This window comes from Microcaecilia unicolor, chromosome 10, assembly GCF_901765095.1.
Source record: "Microcaecilia unicolor chromosome 10, aMicUni1.1, whole genome shotgun sequence".
Classification (NCBI taxonomy): Eukaryota; Metazoa; Chordata; class Amphibia; order Gymnophiona; family Siphonopidae; genus Microcaecilia; species Microcaecilia unicolor.
Genome location: NC_044040.1, coordinates 16,640,365 through 16,662,539, shown reverse-complemented (window position 1 = coordinate 16,662,539; position 22,175 = coordinate 16,640,365). Strand labels below are relative to the sequence as shown.

Below are 22,175 nucleotides of genomic sequence, written 5' to 3'. Positions count from 1 at the left end.
AATGCTGGAACAGGATTCACCATATAAGGAAATAGAATGTTCTGGAAAGATGCATATTCATTAGGTAGGAAGGGGTAATTAATAAAGGAAGAAAAGGTATATAAGAGGAAACAGAACTGAGGATGGGGAGCCTGTGTGTCTACACTAGCAGGTGGACATATTGACAGCTCCCATATTATACTCTATTGGGGTTTTTTTTATTTTCTTTAATATCTGAATAATTGCTTATTGGCTTCTTTGAATTTATTAAGCCTAATACTTATTTAGTAGCCAGAGTTTTTCTTATCTGGGGTTCTGCCTGGGGTGGAACATTTCTTGAGGGTCCACCCTCCAGGAGAGCTCTGGAAGGCTACTGAGGCAAGCACAGGAGTGTGCACTGTCAATTGGGATTTAGTGGTTACTCTCAATTTCTGCATCTCTAAATCATTGGGACTACTGCAGTCTGCAATATTTGTAGTGCTTCATTTTCACAGATAAGGTCCTTGTGTGAGTTCTGGGAGTTAGTGCTGTTATGCTATGGTAGGTTTGCTCAATAGGTCCTGAGTGGCTTTTGTACAATATACCCAATACTAGCAAGGGTTCATGTTGCTGTTATTGAGGTGACACCCAGAATCCAATTTTTATTTTTGTATGGTGAGTTCTATGGGGAGATGTCCTAGTTCTCTTTTGCACCCATTGTTGGGTAAGGAGATGTGTAGGGATATATCAGAAGGATAAACTCCTAATATATAATCAGAGGTACTTGGCTAGCAAAACACTACTAAATAGCAATTATTCTGGACACATTTCTAGGGGATGCGTGTACTTCGTATTTGTACTCAAACTCTTCTCCTAGCTAGCTGTCTATCCACCAACATGTCTTCTGGTCTTCTCCCTTCTCTTCTTCCTCTTCAGTCCAATCTTGGCATCTTTCTGGGTCAGATGATACCTATGGACCAATCACAAATGGCGTAATGCTGTCCAACAGAATTCATGGTCATGAAAAGAGGCCTCGTTATTAGCAAAGAAACTCTTATCAGATGGTGGCAAACCATACTCTTAATTCTCATTAAAAACTTAATTAATAGAAATAAAACATGGAAAAGAAAATAAGTTATGTCCAATAAAAAAAGGTATCATCTTAATACATTTCTTCTTTCAAAGGTTGCCTTTCTTTGTCAAATCGGAAAGAAGGGCACTTCGAAAGCTAATCAATAAATGTATTAAGTTATGTCCAATAAAAAAGGTATCATCTTATTTTCTTTTCCATGTTTTGTTTTATTTCTATTGATTACCTTTAAAAATGGACTAACATGGCTACCACACCTCTCTTACATTAAAAACTTGGATGCATGGTCTCTGTGAGGTACGCTCCTCCGCTCTTCCCAGGAGATAACTGGAGGCTAGTTTGTAGCAGGGGCATAGCCAGACACCCAATTTTGGGTGGGCCTGGGCCCAGGATGGGTGGGCAGAACTCTGCCTTGTCCCACAAGTGATTTGGTCTCTTCCTCTCTCTCGCCTGCATGCCATAAGATCTCTCAAACATCCCCCCTCCTCTGCATACCTTTTAAATAGCAGATTTTCACCGGTGGCAAGCAGCAGCTAATACACACTGCTCATGTTGCACATCCTTCCCTCTGATGCAACTTCCTGTTTCTGCATAGGCAGAAATACATCAGAGGGAAGGCTGTGGGGCCGCTGCAGGTGAAGATCTGCTATTTACAAGGTGCTGCGTATGCCTTGTAGCGCTATAGAAATAAGTAGTAGTAGTAGTGACAATTGTTGGGAGTTTGACTGGTGGGGCTTGGGGATCCCTGCCAGCCACATCATAGGTGTGCTGCTACTGGGTGGGCTCAGGCCCACCCTTGGCTACGCCACTGGTTTGTAGTAAACAACGTGTCCTTGGATGAAGTCATCATGGTATGCCCAGCAGTAATTTTCCTTTGTAGAAAAGCTGGTTTCTGATGGTTATAGATGTATTCACGCCACAGGCTGTAGAATCCATATTGGTTATAAAAGAAATGGTTCAGGCTTGTATAGGCCCCAGACCAGCAAAGGTGAGATCGCAGGCAAATACTCCTACAATGTGCAGAATTGGGGGTCAGTACTTTTTATATTAAGAGTCTTAGCAAGTATTGTAAAAGTTAAATTATGTAGCCTGAGCAGTGGCGATCCTAGCCGGCATGACACCTGGGGTGGATCGCCGATGCGCCCCCCCCTCCGGGTGCAGCGCTGCCCCCCCCCGGCGAAATGACACCCCCCCGGGTGCATGCCGCTGGGGGGGGGGGGTGCCGCGGCGCGCGCCTGTCAGCTGAGTTCGCTGACTTCGCTGCAGCTCCCTCTGCCCCGGCCGGAACAGGAAGTAACCTGTTCTGGGGCAGAGGGAGCTGCAGCGAAGTTAGCGAACTCAGCTGACAGGCGCATGCCGCGGCACCCCCCCCCCCAGCGGCGTGCACCTGGGGCGGACCGTCCCCCCCCTTGGTACGCCACTGAGCCTGAGTATAACCAGTTACTGAAGATGTCCTTTTTTTGTTACATAGCTTGCATTTTTTTTTTCTTGGGAAAACTGCCTGACCAATGTTGAGCACTGGGGGGGGGGGGGGGGGGGGGGGGCCTTCCTAACGCAATCACTGCCTGGGGCACCATCTCATACCTCACCGCAGGCAGCAGATTGCCTCAAGCTGTCCTTGGACTGGCCTCACCTTATTTCTTTGTTCCTCAGACCTTCTGATTAGAAACAAGAGGCACCAGGATCCTGCCTTTTAATTTTTGGCAGGGAAAATGAACAGAGATGGAAGCAGGACCTAGAACATATGGTAATATTTATACCCTCTGCCCTGCCTTCTTTCCCCATTTATGTGTAGCAATTTTCTGCTTAAAATTCAGATCTTCCCTGCCTTTTCCTCCCACTTCTCAAGTGCCTGATTGAAAGACCACGTTCATAGCTCGATGATAACATTTGAGAAATTATCCTTGCTGTCTGACTGCCTTACCATACACCGGAGGAAATGATCTGCATAATCACAGCTGTATTGTTTGTAGAGTTGAGGCATCCAGCTCTGCAATGTCTGGATATCTTGGATGCTACTTTGCAGAAGGAGCAACAGTAATTATGCATATCTAAATAATCTTCAAGCGCGTCCCATTGACTGCTTTTTATTAGAGTCACAGTGGGTTTTATTTGCAATCTAATCAACACAAGACCTGGGAATCACAATCATGTGGATGCAGTCCTTTTTTTTTTGGAGGAAGCAAAGCACTGACCTTGATGTTTCCTTGAGAAAGCGTGTTGAGTGTGTACATATGAATCCTTCCTTGGATCATTTCTCCAAACTTGGTTAAGGGGAAAGGGAAACAGATTTAAACATTTATTTCAAGTGTTTTGCTTTAACATTTAATAATACCCAGATATAAAGATTACAGTTAGCTGGGACACTACTAGCCCATCAACAAGGAAAAGAATGCATAACAGAGGGTCACTACTATTATTAAAAATCATCCTATTACAAATTTGTAATTCACATAAAGCTAATTCCATTTTTTTTTTTTTGGAACTCTGATGATGGAATGTTCTGTTTACCTCTGAACTCCTTCCTATTGGTGGAATAAGGAACCAATGAATTAAATCTTGGGCTTCAGCTACTCTCTTCTACTAGAAGGTTTTAATTCCTTGCAATTCTATTTTTACAACTCTTTGAAACAAAAGTTGGCACTTCTTATTATGAGCTCATTAATTTAATTTTTCAATCTCAGTCCAGTCTTCATTTTCATTCTTTATTTGGATCAGGATTGCAATACAGATCAGTGGTGTCTTCATTTTTTTACTTGGGACATACACAGAACTAAAAACGAGTGGAGTACTGATTTTTTTTATTTTTTTTAAGCGACCACCACTCAACACTAACAGCATGCAAATTATATGCACACTTCTAGTGTTGAGTATTGGTCAGTAAAGGGCTCAGAACTTCCTGGCACGTAGACACAGCTCTTGTGCTCATGTCCAGTAAAGGGGGTGGGGGGTGGGAAGGGGAGAAGCAAGAAAACTTCGGTGGTGGCTGGAAGTAGAAACTAATGGGGTATGTGTGGGGGAAGAGTAAAAAGTGTGGCTGTAAAACTCATCCTGCCTTAACAACTAAAACCTATGGATGGCTCTGAAACTGTTGGTAGGTTTTAGTCATCATTAGGGCCTGGAGTTTTCATGCGCTGCTGTTCTGAGCATTGCACGGAATTGCTAATGAGCTCATTTTAACACAAGCGAGCTCATTAGTATAAGACTTTCGTCACTGCTTCTGTGCATAGTAAAGCAGTGGTCAAAAGCCTCTGTGCATTAGCAGCACAAACACGTTTCAATTAGACTGGCTAAGCCAATCAGCTGGTCTTCCTTGGGAAGTGCAACAGACCTTAGTTATACAGAGCAATTGCACACTGTGAAAACAAATTACAGTAATGTCTTCAAGGGGAGGGCAGAGAGATCCATCTACTGTCATGGACACCAAAATGAAATAACTGCAATCACCCACTCTTCCTCCATCCTAACCTTTATGTTTAGCCTTCAATACTTTCTAGTCCAACCCAGACACATTATCTCAGTGACCACCTGTGGCTGTGCAAGTCAGAGGCCTGTTCTCCTTAGAAGGTTCCCCATGCTGCTCACGTCTTCCCTAAGGGTTGTGAGTGCTAGGTTAGCAGATTTCCTAACACCATCCACCACGAGGACCCGAAGTTGAAGCCAATAACCAAACCCATCAACTCTGCACCTGCCAACCTTTTCTGGAAGCAAGGCTTAGACAGAGAGCAGCATGGTACTTACCAGACCCTCAAATGGAAAACAAAGGCATAGTCAATCTATCACTCACACAACTTTCTCTGAGGGTTAGTGGTGAGTGCTACCCCTCTATCAGATTTACAGGAACTTGAGGACTAATAAAATCATTGCACATCATGCAGCAATTCCCAGGTAATAATTACTAGGTAATTACGCTTCTATTTATGCATTTTCATGTTTATCTGCCCTTGCGCAACCTCTCTCTTCTGTCTGTCTTTTCCTCTTTAGAGATCTTTCAGATGCTGCTTCCAGAATGTTCTACTTTTCTCTTCAACTGGTTTCTTCCACAGCTAGATACATAAGATGACAGTTGCAATCTTCATCAGAGGAGGAAAGATGCATCAAGGTGCTAGCTACTTCTATTTCTTGCTATGAACCAGCCACTGGCAGTCATGATAAAGATTCAGCAATCTGACAGTTTAATGGTTAAAAGATAAGAGGGCAGGTGATGCTTTCTCCTTTTCACAAGATCACCACCTAACAGTAGTTCTCATTAGCTATATCCAGTCTCTTGGGTTGCTGAACATAGTTACCCAGGTTACCTTCCACGAGATGCCCCCCGAGATTTGCATATGGTTGTGCTTTTAAGAACTTGCTACTAATGGTACACAAATGCAGGAGTAGTGAATATTAAGAACAGCAATATAAATCCACTGTTTACACACACAGCATTTTCCAGTTAATGTAACGTTTAAGGTACAATGGCCAGCAAGAGAGAGAGAGAGAGAGTGTGAGTTATTTTGGTACCCTAAAATAAGAGAGGTAAAGTACAATTGGGGAGTGTTTCTTCCAAGGGAGCAAACACAGCAAGAATCTGCTACTTTTAATCTTTTTTTAACACTGAAACATACCGGTGTATTTGCCATCCTCCTCTGCCTTGCATATGAGGCTCTTCTTACAGATGTCAGAGCATGTTATTATGACACAGAGAAAAGCAGGCAGCTGCTGCTGTCTCCACTCAACTTCTATTCTACCGTTATAAAATAAGCAAGTCACTTAACATGCATTTTAAGTATACACATATATACGCATACAGTTCAAGCTTCTCCTACTAACCTACAAATGCACTCAATCTGCAGCCCCCCCCCTTACCTCTCTACTCTCATCTCCCCTTACGTTCCTACCTGTAACCTCCGCTCTCAAGACAAATCCCTCCTTTCATTACCCTTCTCTACCACCGCCAACTCCAGGCTCCGCCCTTTCTGCCTCGCCTCACCCCATGCGTGGAACAAACTCCCTGCGCCCAATACGCCAGGCCCCCTCCCTGCCCATCTTCAAATCATTGCTCAAAGCCCACCTCTTCAATGTCACCTTTGGCACCTAACCACTACACCTCTATTCAGGAAATCTAGACTGCCCCAACTTGACATTTCGTCCTTTAGATTGTAAGCTCCTTTGAGCAGGGACTGTCCTCTGTTAAACTGTACAGCGCTGCGTAACCCTAGTAGCGCTCTAGAAATGTTAAGTAGTAGTAGTAGTAGTTATTCTGGTCCGAGTAGGCTTGGAGATGCATTTTGAACAAGTAAATCACAGGGGCAGTGGAATGCCTTTTTGTTTGGGGGAGGGGCTCAAGCTCTGCCTCCACCTCCACCTCTAGCCCCACCCCTTTGCTCCTCCATCTTCATCGCTCTCTGTATATGCCTTTACTTCTGTCCTTGTCCCACCACAGCTCCTCCCATCTCCAGCTCACGTCATGCATACTCCCCTTATCAGCCCCCGAGCTCCTTCTCCCAGGCCCACCATTACATCCCTTCTCCAATCCCTATCTGCAGTCCCTGTTTCTTTAAATGTCTGAGCTCTCTTCTGCCACTCCCAACCAACACTCTTCTGCCACTCCCAACCCTCAGCCCCTACAGCAGACACATCTCCGAGCCCCAGCTCCATTCTTCCACCTTTCCCCAGCACCATTCAATTCCCTGTAAAGTGAGGGGGCGTTTGCGTTTCCACTGCCCCTGCTCTGCTATTCTTGGCAAGTTGCGGCTGCTGACACCGTGCGCTTGTTAAAAATCGGAAAAGCTCTGGTTTTAACAAGCATGTGGTGATGGCAGCCAGGGCCAAAGAAAGATAAACAGAACAGCTGCAGCAGAAAGATGAGCTCCTGTTCATTTGCAGGCAAGAGAAAGTGGCAGCTGGCAGGAAATGTTTTTTTTTTTTTTTTGGGGGGGGGGGGGGGTTAGGGCCCATGTGGCCTATCCTCATTCTGACGCCTATGACGGAGTGCAACCAACTAAAGAATTGATGTGATGGTTGTGTGTGTGTGGAGGGGGGATTTGTTTTTTTTAACAGCTGTAATGATAGCGGGGATGGGACGACTTCCCTATGAAGAAAGACTAAGGAGGCTAGGGCTTTTCAGCTTGGAGAAGAGACGGCTGAGGGGAGACATGATAGAGGTATATAAAATAATGAGTGGAGTGGACCAGGTGGATGTGAAGCGTCTGTTCACGCTTTCCAAAAATACTAGGACTAGGGGGCATGCGATGAAACTACAGTGTAGTAAATTTAAAACAAATCGGAGAAAATGTTTCTTCACCCAACATGTAATTAAACTCTGGAATTCGTTGCCGGAAAATGTGGTGAAGGCGGTTAGCTTAGCAGAGTTTAAAAAGGGGTTGGACGGTTTCCTAAAGGACAAGTCCATAAACCACTACTAAACGGACTTGGAAAAATCCAAAATTCCAGGAATAACATGTATAGAATGTTTGTACGTTTGGGAAGCTCGCCAGGTGCCCTTGGCCTGGCTTGGCCGCTGTCGTGGACAGGATGCTGGGCTCGATGGACCCTTGGTCTTTCCCAGTGTGGCATTACTTATGTACTTATGTATTATTAATCAGATGCTGCTGACTAACTGTATAGACGATTTTGCGCAGAAGCAGGGGCGTAGCCAGACACCCAATTTTGGGTGGGCCTGGGCCCAAGATGAGTGGGCAGAAGAACCTCGCTCCGTCCCACAGGTGATTTGGTCTCTCCTTCTCTCGCCTGCATGCCATATGGTCTCTCAAACATCCCCCCTCTCCCGTATACCTTTTAAATAGCATATTTTCAACAGCAGCGAGCAGCAACTAATACACACTGCTCATGTTGGGCCCACACCCTTCCCTCTGATGCAACTTCCTGTTTCCGCCTAGGCAGAAATACATCAGAGGGAAGGCTGTGGGGCCGGTGAGAGCAGTATGTATGTCACTGCTCACTGCAGACGAAGATCTGCTACTTACAAGGTATGCAGGAGGACAGCTGTTGGGAGTTTTCGGCTGGTGGGGCATCATAGGCATGCTGCTACTGGGTGGACCTGAACCCAAAGCCCACCCAAGCCCACCCTTGGCTACGCCACTGCGTAGAAGACTAGAAACAAAATATAATCAGTGTTACGGGGAAAAAAAATAGGACATGCAAAATATGCCTATCTGAAAGTGAAATGCTTACATCAAGGGCGCTCAAGTTTAGGTGCGGTGAAAATTTTGCGTTAAGCATGCTATTTTACAGCACCCTTTATAGAACAGCGCTTAGAGTGGATTCCCGCGCCCAACTCTGGACACGAAGACTTAACACCAGATGTAAATCCTGGCGCACAAGTTGAGCATGCAAACCCAGTATTTTATTGAGTCTAATGTTTTGGCATCAGGGGCGTAGCCAGACACCCAATTTTGGGTGGGCAGAAGAACCCCGCCCCATCTCACAGGTGATTTGGATTCTCTCCTCTCACCTGCAGGCCATATGGTCTCTCTAACATCCCCTCTCTCCCGCATACCTTTTAAATAGCAGATTTTCACCAGCAGCAACTAATACACACTGCTCATGTTGGCCCCACAGCCTTCCCTCTGATGCAACTTCCTGTTTCTGCATAGGTGGGAATAGGTCAGAGGGAAGGCTGTGGGGCTGGTGCAAGTAATATGTATTAGTCGCTGCTTGCACAGGCGAAGATCTGCTATTTACAAGGTATGCAGGAGGGACAGTTGTTGGGAGTTTTCAGCTGGTGGGGCTTGGGAATCCCTACCAGCCACATCATAGGTATGCTGCTACTGGGTGGGCCTGAGCCCAGATGCCCTTGGACCAACCCACGCTCTCTCATGGCCATGCCCCCTTTTAGATTACACGCGACACTTTGGGTGTGCAGCGTTATAGAACAGCACACTGGCAGATGTGCGCATAAATCCAAACTAGTGCCAATTAACTGCAAGTAATGGCAATGGTTGTTCAGCGCCCAATTGCCTAATTAGTTTATTCATGCATCTGGGCTGTGCGCCCAAATTTGGATGACCTAAATAGAATCCGGGGGAGAATGTGCTTCAAACAAAGAGGTTAATGAAGCTATTCAGGCCATTCCAGACACAGGTATCAGGTAAAGAGCTTAGCTGCTGCAGGCGTTTTAGGTGAATTCCCAAGTGTTATATTACGTGCGGTGGAGGACTCAAAAGTAAACTTTTCTTTAAGGCTTTCCAGATTCTTTGTCCAGTTGCTTGGCAGTTTTTGGAACCCTGCTGGGTCCAATCAGCGCTCTGCAAATTTCTCTATAAAGGCCCAGCAGGAGTGGCAGTCAGGGAGATCAGAAGCCTGCGAGAGAAATGGAAGCAATAACTTTAACAAAATAAAAAATAAAGCTTTTTCTTTAGAATGATGTACGGAGCTCTACAGAGTAGCAAAAGACCTGTGAAGGGACCAGATATTTTATTATTAACATAAAGGCAATTATATCCTCTGAAGCCACTGCTGGGATCAGCATTTGTGTGCTTAATAATAAAACATTTTCACGATGCGTCGTCATCCTGTTTTAGATATGATCTTGTGTAACAGTGATCAGTGCCCCCAGCTGAGCAGTTCAATACAGGCAGTAAACTTGGATCCTGCTTTAATGAGTGCTTGTTGCCCAAAATGTGCCCTGCTTTTCCCTTAAAAAACAAGAGTAGGGATGACCTGGGAGTCTTTTAATTAGACTCATTTTGTTTTTGGAAGTAAATTCTATTTTTATTAACACTGTAGCGTTCCCTTTACATCTACAGGCAGACCTGGTTTGTACAGCAAGTGGCACCTCCGAGCCAGAACTGGCCCCGGGGCACGATGGGGCAATTTTGCCCTGGGAATCATTTCTTTTCTAGGAGACTAATGGGGCTGGTTTTGGTGCAGGGCATTCAAGCTTTCAAACCCCCCCTCAAACCAGCAGAGCCTTCTGCGAATATGGGGCGGAGGGGAGGGGTGTGAGAAATGAACACAGCTCACAAATGAATCAATCAGTTACGACTAAAATGGCAGGCGGCCAGTCATGGCATCTTCTGCATCCGGCCTGGCAGTTCGTCAAGGCTCCTCTGCTTGTATAAGATGTTGCAGCCAGCTGTCTGCTATTTTGCTAGAGCCCAGGTAATTCATTAGCCGGAGTTCTGATCTTAAGTTCATTTAAAAACAAAAAAAACCATGAACGGGGAGACAGCATTAATTTCTCACTCCTCTCAGGTTCTGTGGCATAATTAAAACCTGCCTTCTACAGGAGGCTCTGACATGCTTTTCTTGCTTTGAATCAGTTCCAATCTGAGGAATAGTTGTACACCAGGGCGACTTGTGAGCGTGACGACTTTGTTGTTCGGTTTACTGGTCCACGGCTCGATCACACAGTAGTTATCTTCTTGTCCTTGGTGGCTTGTTTAATAGCTGCCTGCTCGCAGATGATCTCCTTCAGCCGCTGCAACCTCTTGTTCTGAGTGGTCTGGTCCCCGACACCGGTCTGGCTTCGATGCAGCAGGCTCAAGGCATTGATGTACTCCAGCTCCGTGTATTTCACTCCTTGATCCACCACAAGGTTCAGGAGTTCGTCTGCAGTGTTATATAGCATCTCATAGTACTGCCTGCAAAGAAAGACAGAAATAAACGGACTGTAGTAACAGACATAACAACACTGTCTGATGGTCTTATCTGATTCCCTCACAGGCTTCTTGCTGCGAATGTACCTGAAAAAGGGTTTTTAGTATGAGTTTTTGCCTTTACAGCAAGTTTCTTTTCAAATTCTCTTTGACATTTAAATCCCACATTATCCCAAGAATTCTCAGGTTCAATGTGGTTAAAAACAAAAAAATAGGATATACATAGAGGGGCATAATCTAACGCGAACGCCTATGTGTAAGAACTTCCATCTCTGAGAACGGGTCTGTGAAGGGGCGGGCCGAACTGTATTTTCGAAAAAAATGGACGTCCATCTTTTTTTTCGAAAATACATTGGATTAGGGCGTTTTTTGAGCTGGGCGTTTTTGTTTTTTAGCGATAATCGAAACCGAAGCGTCCCAGCTCAAAAACGACCAAATCCAAGGCATTTGGTCGTGGGAGGGGCCAGCATTCGTAGTGCACTGGTCCCCCTGAGATGCCTCTATGCCAGCCTCAAATATCATACCTAGCTCCATGACAGTAGTATGCAGGTCCCCAGAGCAATTTTACTTTAGTTGGTGCTGCGCGGGACCCATACAGAGAGGAAAAATCGGAAGAAAAAAAAAACAAGCAAGCAAGTGCAGTCAGGGACGTCCAAATTAAAAGATAGTAAAAGGGGGAATTGAACCAGCAACCTTTTGATTACAAGCTCAGTGCTCTAGCCACTGCACCACTTTATTCAGTTGCTTAGACGTCCTTCCCTTTCCATTAAGTCCCTCCAAGTTTCTGTCAGCCAATCACAGCTCGTTTAGCTGACATCGATTGGCTGACAGAAACTTGGAGGGACTTAATGGAAAGGGAAGGACATCTAAGCAACTGAGTAACCTGGTGCACTGGCTAGAACACTGAGCTTGTAATCAGAAGGTTGCTGGTTCAAATCCCCCTTTTACTATCGTGGTAATAATTTAGACGTCCCTGAATGCACTTGCTTGTTTTTTTTTTTTCTTCCAATTTTTCCTCTCTGCATGGGTCCCGCGCAGCACCAACTAAACTAAAATTTCTTCGGGGACCTGCATACTGTTGTCATGGAGCTGGGGATGACATTTGAGGCTGGCTTACAAGTTGGAAAAAAAAGTGTTTAACGTTCGTTTTTTTTTGGTGGGAAGGGGTTAGTGACCACTGGGGGAGTCAGGGGAGGTCATCCCCGGTTCCCTCCGGTGGTCATCTGGTCATTTAGGGCACTTTGTTGGGACCTGTTCGTGAAAAAAACGGGTCCAACAAAAGTAACCTAAATTCTCTCTAAAAACGCCTTTCTTTTTTCCATTATCGGCCGAGCACGCACATCTCTGCTCAGCCGATAACCACACCTCAGTCCCGCCTTCACCACGCCTCCGACACGCCCCCATCAACTTTATTCGTTCCCGCAACGGAGTGCAGTTGGAAACGCCCAAAATCGGCTTTCGATTATACCGATTTGGGCACCCGCGTGAGAAAGACGTCCATGTCCCGATTTAGGTCGGAATATAGGCGTTTTTCTCTTTCGATTATAAGCAGGATAGTGTAAGATATAGCATAAGGTGGAATAATCATAATACAGTTACAATAGATGCCGATAGTCTTACATTCAAAGGGTCTTATCAATATTTTGCATCTAGTTTACCAGTGTTTATGCTGTTTTCTATTTTTTCTTTAAATATTTGGATCCCTTTCCATTTTCTGAAAAATGTTCTTTTGGCTATAATAGCTCTTTAACCTCACCCTTTTAACAATGCCAGCAGACATTTGGTCTTCCTTCCATGTTATTTTTTTTTTGATATGTAGAATACATTTTGTCTGGGCTTCCAAGATAGTATTTTTAAATAATACAATCTCTCAATCGTTGCAGCTGTTCCTTTCTCATTATAGTTGAGTTTCCCTTCTAGAAGTTAAATGCTAGTGCAATAGAGATCCTTAGTGTTACCCATGCAGTTATTAGGTCAAATTTATCATTATTGCCAAGTGGTTAAGCTCTCATGCCAAGTCCTGTGTCTCATTAAGGACAAGGTTTAAAACAGCTCCCCCCTTTTGTAGGTTCCTGAACCAATTACTTCGTGAAGCAGTCATTTATTTAATCCAGAAACTTTACCTCCGTAGCATGCCCTGATAGGACATTTACCCAATCAGTAATGGGGTAACTGAAATCATCCATTATTGTGTTGTTAAATTTGTTATTTTCATAATTTCTGTTATCCTTTTATGATCTGTCTGTTCATTCTTGCCAGGTAGATGGTATTATACCCCCACTACTATTCTCTTACCCTTCTGACATAGAATTCTATGGCATATTTTGTATCCTGCAGAACTGTGACTAGGTTTGACTCAGTGCTTTTTAACATACAGCACCACCTCTCCACCAGTTTGATCTATCCTATCATTAAAGCCCCTATCTATTTAGCTGTGGTATAATAGTATATGTTGCTATAATATTCTACTATGGGATTCAATACCCTGCCAGCCTGACCCCTAGAAGCAGGGGTGGCTCAAGGCAATCTGTTGCCTGAGGTGAGAGATCAGCTGTTGCCACCCCCACCTGCTGTGTCCTCTTCTCTGCTCTGTAGCAGCAATAAGCCAAATGATAAACACAGGGTCTCTAAGACCCTTGCACACCTCCAAAGCTCTGCATGTCATGCCCCCTGTGACGCGAAAGTATGCATCTGAGGGGGCATGACTAGCAGGGCCTTGGAGGCATGCATCGGTCTCAGAGGCCCTGTGTTTATCATTCAGCTTTTTAACACAGTAGGAGCTGGTAAGAGTGGAGAGAGGTGGTGGTGGTTGAGTGGTGGCCATTAGGGATTTTCTGCAAGCAAGGAAGTCACCGCTGGAGTGGTTGAGGGCATTTCATGCCACTCCAAAAATTCTGCTGCCTGAAGTGACCTCCTCAATTCGTGTAATGATAGGGCCACCCCTGCCTAGAAGTAATATAACAAGGGTATCACAAGGGTTTTGGTGAGGCATTTGGCACGCAAGAGCGAATGGGGACAGCTCCTGTCCCAATTAAGAACTGGTATGTGCCGGAGGATGGGGAGCACGAGGGAGTCATGGGTACAGCAGCTTTTTTTTTTTAAATGACTGGGGTGGATGAGGTGCACCAACATTTAAGGATCTGGGACAATGTGTGTGTGTGTGTGTGTGGGGGGGGGGGGGGTATCAGCAAGATAAAAAAAAGATGGGGATTGGGAGCTGGGTGTATGTAGTGTGGAGGAGAAGCCTAATGGTTAGTGCAGTGGTCTGAGAACCTGAGGAACTGGGTTCCACTCCCCACTACACGCTGTTTGTATGAAAGCCGTATTATTTTTTTTTCAAAACTTCTGCTCAGTGATGTGTGTAACTTTTTTGTTCTTGATTGCTGCCACAGCTCTCCCCCCCCCCCCCCCCAGTACACTCGAAAAGTTGGCCCCCAGCACTTCAGATAGAGCCGCAATTGTAAGGGAGAAGGATGAAGCAGGAAGGAGCGTCAGAAAACCCTGAGCGGCTGTGGAGTACTTGCAACACTGAAGAACTGTTGGGACCGACAGCTCCAGACCTCCTGTTAAAATTTCCATGGTAAAGATAGGGGCGGCTTCTGTGCATTGCTCAGAACATGGCTATGCATTGTTTGGAATGCATGTTTGAATGCTTAATACCTAATTTAAATAGATTAGCATAGGATTCTCATTCTCTGCTGTCCCACATAGTAAAAAGCCCACAGAGCCTTTTTGTGACATCTCCCGCTAAATAACATGCACATGTCCATTTTTGGCCCAAGACCCTACCGCCACCCATTGACTTGGCGGTAAGCGTCAATGTGCGTACATTGACGATTACTGTCCGGTTAGCGCTACGCGGTAGAAAATAGAAAATATTTTCTGCCACGCGCATAAATTGGAATTACCGCCCGGGACACATGGTAGCCGGGCGGTAGTTCCAATTTGACATATGTTGGACGCGCGTAGGCACCTACCCGCCTTAGTAAAAGGACCTCAATGTGCGTTATGTTTTGCTACTAATGTGCTGTAACTGCAAAACTTTTACTGCACTTTATTAGTTATTTATTTATTAGGATTTATTTACCGCCTTTTTGAAGGAATTCACTCAAGGCGGTAAAAATAAATCAAACCGGCAGTACAAACATTCAAACAATACAAAGTACTGTATCTGGGTTTTAAAAAGGTTTGGATAAGTTCCTGGAGGAAAAGTCCACAGTCTAGTAAAAGGCCCCCCCCCCCCCTTTAGTTAGCTGCATCATACAAGATTTTAGGACTGATTTCATTTTAAATGATGACATTTATAGCTAAAATACTTAGGGGTCCTTTTTACTAAAATTCGGCAAGCACTAATGCGTGCTTACTGCAGCACAAAATGGCATACTGCAAGGCACGCTGAGGCGTCCTGTGGTAATTTTGTCATGTGTGCGCTAAAAAATAAATGTTATTTTTTTGGCACAGATGGTGCATCTGGGGGGGGAGGGGGGAGATGGAGATTGGGTGCATCTATGCCAATTGGTTAGTACGTTGGCATTGTCGTGTCAGCATTGTCATGGTAGGTGCCCACGCGCTAATGGGAAAACTGAAAATCAGCCATTTTCCTGCTGCGGTAAAAACGGCCCTAGGACTTGGGAAAGACCAGCACAAGGGCAGCTTAGCAAAAAGGCCACTTAGTTTAAAAATGCATATGCTTATTTTGTCGAAGTACTTTTTTTTTTTGGATGTTTTGTTACGAAAACTAACGAGAGAAAACAAACTTATTAAAGTTGATTATGGTTCTCCTAGCACATCATTGCAAAAATAACCTCTATTCATGATTAATTGAACTGCCAATCCAAAAATGTATTAAGATACTCCATTAAAAAGGTAGCACCTTATTTTCCTTTTTTTTAAAACATATTTTGATCATCCTGTTCTGAGTTGTTCATTGTTCTGACCAGGTGTTTTTGAGAACATGATTCAGCTAGCCACTCTTTTGAAAATAAACTAGATTAATTTAGCTTTTAATTAGATTATTTTTCCCACACAACAGGATATGACTTGAGTGGTAATTTGCAGCAATTTGAACAGCTCATTTGTGGACCAAAATAATTTACCAAGTGAACAAGTCAAGCCCATTGTTTATTCCACACGACTTTCTTTCCTCTAACCAGGGAAGTACGTAATAAATATTGATCAGACACACTTTGGCTTCCAAATACCACAGTAATTTTACGATGGTATCAAACAGTGAGAGCGGAAAGAGTGAGCAGAATTAAGTCTCTTGTTCTGTGATTTTTCATTTAAGTCCTTTGGTTTTCTTTAATCATCATGTTGGTCCTTTAGCTCCCACAAATGCTTCTAATGATTAGCTAAAGGTGAGGTCAGGCTACAGGAAGCGAGAGATTTAATGGTGAAATACATTGCAAGAAAATGATTTGCCTGAAAGCAATTCTGACGCTGTCCGATTCTCTCTTGAATGAATAATAATGAAAAACGCTCAGGCCAACATCAGTTGGCAATTGTTTTGTTCCAGGACTGATTGACCATCTCAATTCTGAAGAAAATCACAAGGAGACTTGAACTTTTCCTGAAGCCCAGTTTCCTTATTTGCTACCCCCACCCCTGTGGGCCAACACTTTACAAGACCAGAACACTGCACCAGTGATTTCACAGTAAGAATACTGAAAGGTAATTTTAAAACAAAACAGGAACGTAAGACCTTTGAAATAAGGATGATTGAATATTTTGACACCCAACAAACAGGACTTAATAAGGATCTGGGTTTTCTAACCCATTATAAACCATAAAGCTGTATTTCTCTGTTTATTACCCTCCTCTCACCTACCAACACCCATCCTGTTAGAATATCAATGTTATTCCAGGAATAACATGTATAGAATGTTTGTACGTTTGGGAAGCTCGCCAGGTGCCCTTGGCCTGGATTGGCCGCTGTCGTGGACAGGATGCTGGGCTCGATGGACCCTTGGTCTTTTCCCAGTGTGGCATTACTTATGTACTTATGTCCTCTACTTGGCTCACTTTTATTACATAGAGCAGTGATTTAACCTATTGTGATGTCATAGTGGCTCATTCCACCAATAAGAGCCAACCTCATTAGTGATGTCACAATGGCTTGATTGTATAGAATGTTTGTACGTTTGGGAAGCTCACCAGGTGCCCTTGGCCTGGATTGGCCGCTGTCGTGGACAGGATGCTGGGCTCGATGGACCCTTGGTCTTTTCCCAGTATGGCATTACTTATGTACTTATGCTTTGATGTCCCCATGCATACCCCCACCCTCCCACTCTGTCAGACTGTCAAAGTAATGCTTTGATGTTTCTCTTATATATAGTATCTGCTACCACATTTGCTTATTTCCGATCTGAGGAAGAAGGGCAACCTTCGAAAGCTAATCAAGAAATGTATTAAGTTATGTCCAATAAAAAAGGTATCATCTTATTTTCTTTTCCATGTTTTATTTGGTTTGATTTCTATAGATTCTACATGGAACGTTGCTATTCCACTAGCAACATTCCATGTAGAAGTCGGCCCTTGTAGATCACCAATGTGGCCGCGCAGGCTTCTGCTTCTGTGAGTCTGACGTCCTGCAGGACGTCAGACTCACAGAAACAGAAGCCTGCGCAGCCTTCTACATGGAATGTTGCTAGTGGAATAGCAACATTCCATGTAGAATCTCCAATAGTAGCAACATTCCATGTAGAATCTCCAATGGTATCTATTTTACTGTCATAGTAATGCTTGAATGTTTTCACTTATATACACTGTCAGCTAGCACATTTGCTTATTTCCCATCTGAGGAAGAAGGGCAACCTTCGAAAGCTAATCAAGAAATGTATTAAGTTATGTCCAATAAAAAAAGGTATCATCTTATTTTCTTTTCCATGTTTTATTTTGTTTGATTTCTATTGATAACCTTATTTGCTACCGAAACTTGCATATGCTAGGGGTCAGGGTTTTGAAAATTCCCTCGATTTGCTCTCCTGGTGTGAGCACAATTTTTAGTAGGGAAATGGCAGAAGCCTCTTTGGCCTGACATGGGGGAAGGAGCCTGCAGAAGTTTCTTCAGTTCCAGTCAGGGCCCTGGGGAGGAGGGATTTGGCAAAAGAAGTACTGTCAGTCCCTGAGGAAGGGATGGGGAAAGCATAGCAGGATCAGTGCAATGGTATTAGATGCCTTAGGCTAACCTTCAGCTTTGATCCACCTCCCCCAGATTATTTTTCACTAGTAAAAAAAGGCCTGTTTCTGCCTGTGATGAAACGGGCCCTAGCGGGCATGGGACTCCCTTCCCCTCCCCTTACGCTAGTATCCCTGGTGGTGTAGAGGTACCTGTTCGCTCGGGGCAGGAAAGAAAGAGCTCCCTCTTTCCTGGCCGTAGCGCTGCTGCTAGCTGCATCCTGTGTCAGTCCGGCTCTCGGCGTTTCAAAATGGCCGCCGAGAGTTGAAGTCTCGCGAGGCTGCTTCAACTCTCGGCGGCCATTTTGAAACGCCGAGAGCCCGACTCACAGAGGATGCATCAGGGCAGCTAGCAGCAGCGCTCCCGGCAGGAAAGCGGGGGCTCTTTCTTTCCTGCCCTGAGCGAACAGGTACCTCTAAGACCACCAGGGATAGTAGCGTAAGGGGAGGGGAGGTGACAGGGGGGAGGGAAGGTGATGGGGGGAAGAGGGGGCGACCGGGGGCGGGGTGCTAGCGTTAAAGGGGCGGGGCGATGGCGCGAAAGGGGCGGGGTGATGGGCACGTCCTCGGCGGCTGCGATTCGTTGGAAGGGGAGGAGTAGGGAAACACGCGTAGCGTATTTCCCTACTCCTCCCCGTTCCTTTGCGTGGTTGTGTACATGTTCCGCCCTCGACGTCATCACGTGTGACGCGAGGGCGGGGCATGGAGACATGGTGTGTTCTGGCTTCACCACCATGAACCTACGAACCGGTGTCTGAGTGCCTGCAGTGACGTCAGTGTCCTCAGAACGTTGAGGGTGCGTTTTATTATAGTAGATGCCTTTAGCTCCCTCCCCCAGTCATAACATTTTCATTATCAGTCATTATTATTGCAGAACAACCCTGTCAAAATATACTAACAAATTGTGATGCTGAGGTTAAAAGGATTGCAGATACAGCCACAGGAGCCCCCTTCGGGGAAGCAACAGACAAAATACAGTTTATTTAAATAAAGTAATATTCATTCTAAGATAAAGAAAGGACAACCTAAAAAAAGGCTTTAAAAAATTAATAAGTCCATTAAGTGCTGGGTAATCAGGTTTTCAAAAACCAATGCAATGTTAGGTTCAAAGACTTGCAAAATGAACTAAGGGACGCATTTCTCATTTCACAAAGTGAACTTTATAGGGTATTAAATAAGCACCCTCAGCACTTATCTATATCTTTAATTAGTTCTATAATATACTGATGATATCAAGGCTAATTAAATTTCTATAGATAAAGAGTAGTGAAATTATAACCAAGTGAGCTGGAAAGCTTATATGAGATACTAAATTTAATGGTTCCAGCTGATAAGTGCAATTTCTCTATCGAAAAATTAAATTCAATTTACATGTTGCATTTAAATGGCCTTTGAGTGTGTAAATTATTACAAAAGAAAATATCTTTTAAATATATCCGAAATAAATGACTTAACTGGATTATAAATCAGTTTTTAATGCCTGTACTTTCCCAACAGCCCCAGACATTTGCAGAATGACTACGTCATTCATATATGGATATCTGAATACACATATATAGACACATTTGGTATGCTAATTTATCATGATTGTTAAGTGATGGGCTTTCCCCCTCTCTTCATGTATAAATCAGGTGGATGTGAAATTATCTGCAGAGCCAAAGACTCAGCAATTGAAAATATAAGCAAAAATAAAATAGATACACGTGATTTACACCACTGGGATGATCACACTCTCAGCCTCATTTTGCACTTGATTTAAGACGCACTGGAGAGTCAACACATCCAGTGTTAATTTTCTGCTGATCCAAAAGGACACAGTGAAGCATACTGGTGCACAAGGAGGGTATGCAGAAGGATTAAGATGTAGCATGGGGTGTCTGTCCTAAGTACACAAGTGTTGCCATACTGGGACAGACAGAAGGCCCATCAAGCCCAGCATCCTGTTTTCAACAGTGGCCAATCCAGGTTACAAGTACCTGGCAAGATCCCAAAACAGTACCATACGTATTTTGCTGCTTATCCTAGAAATAAGCAGTTGATTTTCCCCAAGTCCATCTTAATAATGGCCTATGGACTTTTCTTTTAGGAAATTAGCCAAACATTTTTTAAACCCCGCTAAGCTAACTGCTTTTACCATATTCTCTGGCAACGAATTCCAGAGTTTAATTACACGTTGAGTAAAGAAACGTTTTCTCCAATTTGTTTTAAATTTACTACTTTGTAGCTTCAATGTGTGCCCCCTAGTCCTAGTATTTTCGGAAACAGTAAACAAGCGATTCACGTTTACCCGTTCCACTCATTATTTTATAGACCTCTATCATATCTCCCCTCAGCTGTCTTTTCTCCAAGCTGAAGAGCCCTAGCCGCTTTAGCCTTTCCTCATAGGGAAGTCGTCCCATCCCCTTTATCATTTTTGTCGCCCTTCTCTGTACCTTTTCTAATTCCACTGAGATGTGGTGACCAGAACTGCACACAGTATTCGAGGTGCGGTCACACCATGGAGCAATACAAAGGCATCATAACGTCCTCATTTTTGTTTTCCATTCTTTTCCTAATAATACCTAACATTCTATTTGCTTTCTTAGCTACTGCTGCACACTGAGCAGAAGGCTTCAACGTACCATCAATGACTACTATTACTTATCGTTTCTATAGTGCTACAAGGCATACGCAGCGCTGCACACCATACACAAAAAGAAAGTCCCTGCTCAAAGAGCTTACAATCTAGATAAGACAGGCAGACAGACAGAGGAATTAAGGGTAAGGGAATAAAGAGGTGAGGATAAAAGGATAGGGCAAGTGAGTAGTGATTAGGAGTCAAAAGCAGTGGTAAAGAGATGGGCTTTAAGTTTGGACTTGAAGGCAGCCAAAGACGGGGCTTGACGTACAGGCTCAGGAAGTCTATTCCTGGCATGAGGTGCAGCAAGATAAAAGGAACGGAGTCTGGAGTTAGCAGTAGAGGAGAAGGGGACAGATAAGAGAGATTTATCAACAGAATGGAATACCTGGGGGGGGGGGGGTGTAGGGAGAGACAAGAGTGGAGAGGTACTAGGGAGCGGCAGAGTGAATGCACTTATAGGTCAATAAGAGAAGTTTGAATTGAATGCGGAAACGGATAGGGAGTCAGTGAAGTGACTTAAGGAGGGGGCTAATGTGAGCATAGCGACTTTGGCGGAAAATGAGTCGCGCAGCAGAGTTTTGGACTGATTGAAGAGGAGAGAGATGGCTAAGAGGGAGGCCGTTGAGAAACAGGTTACAATAATCAAGACGAGAGGTGATAAGAGTGTGGATAAGGGTTCTGGTAGAGTGCTCAGAGATGAAGGGGCGGATTTTGCTGATGTTATAGAGAAAGAAACGACAGGTTTTGGCAATCTGCTGAATGTGAGCAGAGAAGGAGAGAGAGGAGTCAAAGATGACCCCAAGATTACGAGCAGATGAGACAGGGAGAATGAGAAAGACACCTAGATCCCTTTCTTGGTCGGTGACTTCTAACGTGGATCCTTGCATCACGTATCTATAGTTCGGGTTCCTCTTTCCCACATGCATCACTTTGCATTTGCTCACATTAAACGTCATCTGTCATTTGGATACCCAGTCTCGTAAGGTCCTCTTGTAATTTTTCACAATCCTCTTGCGATTTAACAACTTTGAATAACGTTCTGTCATCAGCAAATTTAATTACCTCACTAGTTACTCCCATCTCTAGATCATTTATAAATATGTTTTAAAGCAGCGGTCCCAGCACAGACCCCTGGGGTACCCTACTATCTACCTTTCTCCATTGAGAATACTGACCATTTAACCCTACTCTCTGTTTTCTATCTTTTAACCAGTTTTTAATCCACAATAGAACACTACCTCCTTCCCATGACTCTCCAGTTTCCTCTGGAGTCTTTCACTAGGTACTTTGTCAAACGTCTTTTGATGGCTGGGATGGCTCCGAGGAAAGCTTTTCTATCGTGCACGCCTGTAGCAACATGTAAAATGGGTCTCTATTACTACAGCATTTATTGCAACAATCTGCTTTCATTTGACCAGCTCTCAAATCATGCTTGTAAGTGCTTCAGACAGAGGCTCAGACAGCCGGCTACCTTTGGTGAAGTTTTTGCCCACACAAGGCCTGATTTTATAACTGGATGCCTATGTGAAAAGTGAAAAAGGCGACTACATAACCCTATTTCTTAAAGGCAACATAGAATCGTAGGTGTCTTTATAAAAAAGGCATCCAGAATCAGCCCTGAGAGCGCTCTAAGCTCCGAGGCACAAGCTCTTGTGCACTCGTTGTTTTATAAAACACTACGTACTGGGGATGTCTGTAGGGGGTGAGTACAACGCACCATTTTATCAGC

The 22,175-nt window shown here is 44.2% G+C and overlaps 1 protein-coding gene across 1 annotated transcript in view; it reads right to left on the bottom strand.

Annotated features, from left to right (window-relative positions):
- Window positions 1–9,449: 9,449 nt before the first annotated feature.
- The window catches only part of EXOC4 (exocyst complex component 4), a 635,584-nt gene continuing 622,858 nt past the window's right edge, over window positions 9,450–22,175 (bottom strand). The window contains exon 18 of the mRNA XM_030216046.1: window positions 9,450–10,635. Within this exon, the coding sequence (XP_030071906.1) occupies window positions 10,398–10,635 (238 nt within the window). The 3' untranslated portion in view covers window positions 9,450–10,397. The remainder of the gene's footprint in view (window positions 10,636–22,175) is intronic.